General features: G+C 33.5%; 1 protein-coding gene across 5 annotated transcripts in view; it reads left to right on the plus strand.

Annotated features, from left to right (window-relative positions):
* The window catches only part of LOC106691814 (receptor-interacting serine/threonine-protein kinase 4), a 31414-nt gene that overhangs the window by 8036 nt on the left and 16609 nt on the right, over positions 1 to 6769 (plus strand). For all 5 annotated transcript variants that reach the window (XM_014437726.3, XM_014437710.3, XM_014437743.3 and 2 more), the window contains exon 8: positions 650 to 700. In XM_014437726.3, the coding sequence (XP_014293212.1) occupies positions 650 to 700 (51 nt within the window). The remainder of the gene's footprint in view (positions 1 to 649; positions 701 to 6769) is intronic.

Raw genomic sequence — 6769 nt, forward strand, 5'->3', positions numbered from 1 at the left:
AAAAGGTAAACAATATTGATAATTAGCCAAAAAAAAAAACTTTTAACTCAACTTCTTTATTAATTTTGATAGTTCTATCATAAACTGGCCCTATCACTTGATATAATAAACAGAAATAACTGCATGTAATCACTAAGGGACAAAACTATATTGGGTATCTCCTTAAACATATTGATGGGTTTTTATTGAAGTTTTCATCTATAAATTATGTAACTTGCACATTACGGCTTCTTGCAGATACATTCTGTCCCATGCACCTATGCATCAATATACAGAGAGTACCTTGTATCTGGGTCTGTTAACATAAAGGAAGTATATTTGTGGTGTTCAGAAGAGTCTTCAGTTTTGTTATAGTGTGAAAGACACTAGACTAATATACCAAGTTTCATTATTTATAAACAAAAACTTAACTAACAACCCAGTAACATGTTTCTGAAATATGCAGTGACATTCCATCCCTTATATATTGCTATTAGACAATAAAAACATACATTCATTTCTTGACTCTTGCTACTTACTCACACTCTTGTATTTACTGTTATTGTAATAAGTACTGGTTAAAGTGCAATTGTTATAAAATAAATCTGTGTTATCATTTCTATGCTTTTGCATATGTATGGTTATTTTCATAAGGAATTTATCATTTTAGGTTCAGAGACCTAATGATAATGAAGCTACTCCACCACCTCTTCAACCTCAGGTAATTTATGTCTTACTAAAGCCTGTTATACTTTATAATGCAAGTCTTGAAGTCTGGTATACTTAGAAAGAAAGTGTTAGAAAAGAAATGAATTATTGTAAAGGTTAATATATGGAATGTTCTCTCATGAGATGTCATTGTTTCTAGGACAGCACTAATTGAATCCAATTAGTGTGTTTAAGCATATAGAATACATTTCCTTTACAATCATCTCTTTTTTTTTTATTGCTTTTTAAAATTAATTTAGTAGCCTGATTTTGTTTTTTCTTGAAAAAATTAATTTTTTTATTATTTCCCTATTTTATTTTAACATCCAAACAATGTTTAAAAAATTTTTTTAATAGATTATCTACCATCCAGTTTATTGTTCTCTTCCCTTAAATTATATGATAGAGTTGGCCAACAAAGATTATATCATATTTTTCCATGTTCAAAATCTTGAATATAATTCAAAAATGTTTCTTTTTTGTCATAACTATCTACAAATAACAAATTAAACTCTTCTTTAACTAATTGTAGTGTTAAATTTTATGTCATTAATAATTTTTAAATGTTACATATATTTTTTATCATGTCTGTTCTTCCTGCATTATTTCAGTGCAATACACCCTTACTTGGAATTTGCCTAATACTCTCTCTTTCTGTAATTTATTTACTCAAATTTAACTCTTTACTAATCAGATATTATTTTTAAAATCTATTTTATTAATGATGTCCATACAATGCTGGCCAATTTATCCAATCAGTTCTAAAATTCATAAATGAGTTTTGTTTGCATAAATGGATTCCAAATATTTTCTAATTTTTGCATCCACTGCCTTATTTAAAATTTTTGCTTTATTAAAATTAAATTCATGGTTATTTAATATAAAATATCTTGCCAATGCTGTGGCTTTAAGATTTGTATACTGATAAAATAAGAAATACTAAGTATTGGAGAATAATATTTACACATTAAGATATATTTACAATTTTTAGTATAAATGTATTAATGTGAGAAATAATGAAAATATGAACAATAATAAAAACAAAAAGATCAAGGAATGAAAACAAATAAAGATAATTACTTTATCTAAGAAAATGAAGACAACACTAGATTAATGAAGGATTATTTTCAAATTATGAATAATGAAATAAACATCCAATAGCAGTGGTAATAATAAAAATAAACCAGAAGAAAATATCATAAACTGAAATATACACTTAGGATGAAAGATAAAACTAGAAATGCTTTTATAAACTATGGCCACAATACTTTGAGATTCGGAATATACAATAATTGGAAAACTTCTTAAAAAAACATGAAACAAACATTGAAAAAGAAAATAGACAAAATCTTATTAACAGAATAGACTGCAAAAAATCATGACATTTAAAATGCTACTTTGGTAGGATATCACAAAATCAAAAAAAATAGATTTATTCAAAACAAAGCAAATATTAAAACTATGAAAATGTTAATGCCGTAATGCTAGGTTTGAATAATAACCATGATTTTAATTTTAAGGCTAAATGTACTGTTTTTTTTTTTTCAAGAGATGGCAGCACTTTCCGAGCAAATTTACTTTTCTTCTCATTTGAATTCGGAATAATAAATTTCCCATCTGTAAACAGATTTACCATCTAGAACCCCATAGAAGTTACTGAAATTGGTTCATTAATTTTTGTTGTAATTATTTTGGGATTTAAAAAATTTATCTTTGTTATTATTTGTAAATCAAAAAAAGGTGAGCTTATAGGCACTTGACCACAAGTAAATAAAACAAGTCTGTGCAAACAGATTCATTTTTGGTAGTATAGGATGATCGTAAAGAGAAAAATACGATTTAGGATTAAAGCCGCGAGATTTGTAATTGCTAGTCCAGATAAAGTGGCAGTCTACCCCCACTTTTTTAGACATTGACGGTACGAGAGCCGCAATGTTTGTCTGTTTGATCTATGTATTCCACGCATTTTTGATATTTTTTCACTAATACCAAAGTGGAATTCCGAAATGAGAATACAACATTTTTAAAATAAATAATTTTAATTTTAATAATAATGTTTTTAGATTTTTTTCTTTGGTAAATTTTGATTTCCTTGTCCAAATATTTCATTACTAAATTTATCATAATTTACCATTGTGATCACTTTATTGTTTTAGTTTATTTTTCTCATATTTAGAGAAATAAAAAAACGAAAATTAGAAATAAGTATTGTATCGAAAAATTGTTCATTGATAGATGAGAAGATAGTCAACCGTGGATAATATTTATGAGAAGAAGATAGTTGGAGGTGCGGTCAGAGAATAACACAAATAAGTTAAAAAGCTTATTTACTAATGCCAACGTTGTTTCGGCCAGAATTTATAGCCTTCATCAGGGCTAAGAAAAAAAAGAAGATAACAACCAGTGAATAAAGGATATATAGAATGATTAAAGTAAATAATTGTACAGAATGAATATAGATAAAATAATGTAATGAAAGAAGTGGGAAATAAAAGGTACATATAGGTAATTAAGTATGTGAGTAAAATAACATAATTAATAAAATAAAAATGTAAAGTTATATAATGCAAAAAAACTTTGAAATATGAATAATTTAATTTAATAATAGTAATTTAAAATTGGAAAGAAAATGTACGTAGCCAATGTAATATGTAAGTCAAAAAAAGAAGCATAAAGAAAAAAAATAAAAAGTAAGTAAGACAAAGAATTTATTAGAAAATAATAATAATACTTTGTATTGTGTGTGTGTATTGAAAAATAGACGATAAAAGGAGAGATCAACAGGATGAAAGATAATAAGCAAATTTAATAAAAAAAAGTGAAAATTACAATAATATAAGAAACACTAGAATTTAGTTCTGTCGGGTTCACTAATGTCTAACGACCTCATTAATCTGGGATTTAATAATTCAGGAAGAATGACTTACATGTATCGAAGACGGAATATGGAAGAAGGCGAGCCAATGGAGGTCAATGCTCAACAAGTTCAGAGGTAAGCCTTCGGCAGAGACTGAGCGGATCGTCAAGTGAGTCGGCGGAAGTTTCAGGAGTAACAGAAACTGAAGACGAAGTGGATGAACAATGGAATGGTCGTGAGCAAAGGAGCTGAGAAAGCACGTGGAGGTGAAAACCAGGAGGAAGGAAGACACGTGAGGTCTGAGGAGGATGTAAGGAGAGAGGCGCCTGCATATTGACAAACTATCAAGTGAAAGGAGAGCAGGGTGGTCTGCCTATTATCCGAGTGAATGGAGGAGTAAGTGGATGGTGGACACGAGCAGTTCAAACACCATTTCTTGTAGAGAAGTACTAATTAGCGGCGAGGGGAGGACACTCCGAGTAAAGGTTTGCAAATGTAAATTAATCACTCTGGGTGGACCATGCAGTATAGAGGATTGGACTAGGTAAGTGGGGGGCTAAAGGGGGCATTTCAACAATTCATGTAGTGAGTAGGATGCTTAGGGATTATCTGGTAATTATTGGTTGTGATCTTTTAGAGAAAGTGGTGACTAAGATAAAGAATAGTAATGGGAAATAGAATATTAAAATCGGACAAAAGAAGTATAGATACCAACAAACAATAGCAGACGGGAAAGCGTGAGTAGGGGCAGTAACGCAGGTAGAGAATTGGAAGGACGCTATTACAACGGAATTTGACGAAATTTTCTTTAATGAAGGAGAGACATTAGGTTCAACAGAAAGGACAGTAAATGAGATTCTACAAAAGCAGGAAAGAGTGACATATGTTAAAGAACGAAGATATCCACAGGCACTCCGGAAGAACATAAGAAACAAAATCGAAAACTTAAGAAGACAAGGAATCATTGTGGACAGTACGTCACCCTATAATAATTTGTTGTGGGCGGTGTAGAAGAAGCTTGCGCGTGGAGATATATAGGGTGGTCATCGATTAACGTGAGCTCAAAGATATTACCGTTGATGAGAAGTATCAGATACCGAGGTTAGAGGATATCCTTGACAGACTAGGAGGGGCTAAAATCTTTAGCACCTTAGACTTGAAAGCAGGGTATTACCAGATTGGTATGCACCCAGAGGACCAACACAAAACGGCTTTTACTATCGAACGAGGGCACTAGGAATTTAGGAGAATGCCATTTGGTCTGAAGAACACGGACATTACATTTCAAAGGTTACTAGACGAATTTTTGAGAGCTATAGAAGAATCAGTATGCCAGATTTACATGGATGACCTCCTGGTGTTTAGTAAATCGGTTACAGACCATGTGATACACTTAAAGACCCTTTTCCGAGAATTCGGACACCTGGTTTCACTCAACAATTTGCTAAGGAAGGTTAGTGCGATAGTAATGATGCCGGCCAGACAATATAAGAAAATGTATTAGTAGCAGAAGGAACCAGTACTAGTGTTTCCTGACTTCCAAAAGCAGTTCACGCTCACGGCAGACGCTAGTGAGTACGCGCTAGGAGCAGTGCTGTCATAAAAAAGTGAGGTAAGGTGTCACAGAGGCAGAAGCACGTTACAGCGCCTTGGACTGAGAACTACTGGGGATAATATGGTCAATAGAGCATTTTGAATTCTACTTGTTCGGGAGAAGATTTAGGGTCCAGACGGACCACAGGCCCCTTCAATGGGTGGGGAAGCTAAAGGAATCGTTGGCGATAATTACAATGTAAAAAGAACTGTTGATCCAGTACAACATGGACATCATGTACAAACCTGGTAAGGAAAACGTAGTAGCAGCAATAATGGAAAACACAGTAGAATATGACCAAGGGAAAACGTCTGGAATTGGAAGGTAGTTTTTGAGGGAGTGGACTCCGGAAGAAGAAGAGCAATTGGCCACACCAGAAAACCAGAATGGGAAGGCGACGTCCGCAGAAGAAAGTTCAAACGACGAAAGACCGACAAAAATGGAGGAGCTTGAGATTAGCAACAACAAGAAGTACAAGAGTATTTGGAAGACTAAAACCACGGGGTTGCTGAAGATGGAACATAGCAAGTATGGCAGTAGTATCATTGCGACTATCTGGTCACAACTGGGTGTCAAAGAGGATCAAATCTGTAGGGAACTGAAAGAAGCATCCAACGCTGATGTGGCACCTTAACACACCAAGAATGATTGAGGTCGAACTCCCTCATTCGCTGGAATTCGTCTGAGGCATGCTATTTGCGTACTACTCACAATGGACTGTTGTAGGGCGAAGTGCTGTCCACAATTATCATTTGCTTCCGTAAACTTTCTATTTCTTCCCTAATGTGTTTTCGAAGTGCCTGGGGATATCACCTCTCCTTCACGTTCTTCACCCTATCCTGTTTCAATGTGATTTCGTGCACCGTTATTCCTGTAGCTCCCAGTACTTCCTCTTCCTTACAAAAAATAACATCATATTGCTTCAATATTGCCTCTTTCCAACTCTCCCTCTAGTTAATCACGCCCATTCTCACTTACAGTCATACACGAGCTTCTGACAGTTGTACCTGTTCACTCCAATTCTAATATCTCACTGAACCCCACTATTTTTTATCTTTGCTACCACCTTTTCCTCATTGCATGGACTGTTACCTTTCCTCCCTTAGCCTCCCAGTTACCCAATTCCATTTCTGTTTCCCCTTTAATGCTGCAAGGCCTACCCAGAGTGATCAACTGACAGTTACATACCCTGACCTGTACTACCTAGTTCTCTCTCTCCACCACTCAATCTCTCTAGGGCCTCTCGGCAGACGGATGTGTTTCCAAATGTCAAATCAGACAGCTTACTCTCTAAGCTCTCTTCGCTTGTATAATAGGCAAACCGCCGTGCTCCTCTCATTTGGCTGATACATATTTGCAATACAAAATGTTTGTTCTAAACAATAAATTATTTTTTATTGCATATGAATTTACAAAGACAATTGAATAAGATATGCAAATAGTAGCTGTTACTCGCCACGACTGTTAAAATAACTAAATTTACTAATAATTTTAGTCTTGAAAAAAAATGATATATAATGAAACATTTACAAGTTTTTTATATGAACATCCCACACCTAGTGAACCTTTTAGATAGTTAAAGAGACATACAACATTATAAAGAATAAAAAATATATCTTCGCAATAATAGC

The sequence above is a fragment of the Halyomorpha halys genome, unplaced genomic scaffold (assembly GCF_000696795.3).
Source record: "Halyomorpha halys isolate HHAL.00 unplaced genomic scaffold, Hhal_1.1 Scaffold52.1, whole genome shotgun sequence".
In the NCBI taxonomy this organism is placed as follows: Eukaryota; Metazoa; Arthropoda; class Insecta; order Hemiptera; family Pentatomidae; genus Halyomorpha; species Halyomorpha halys.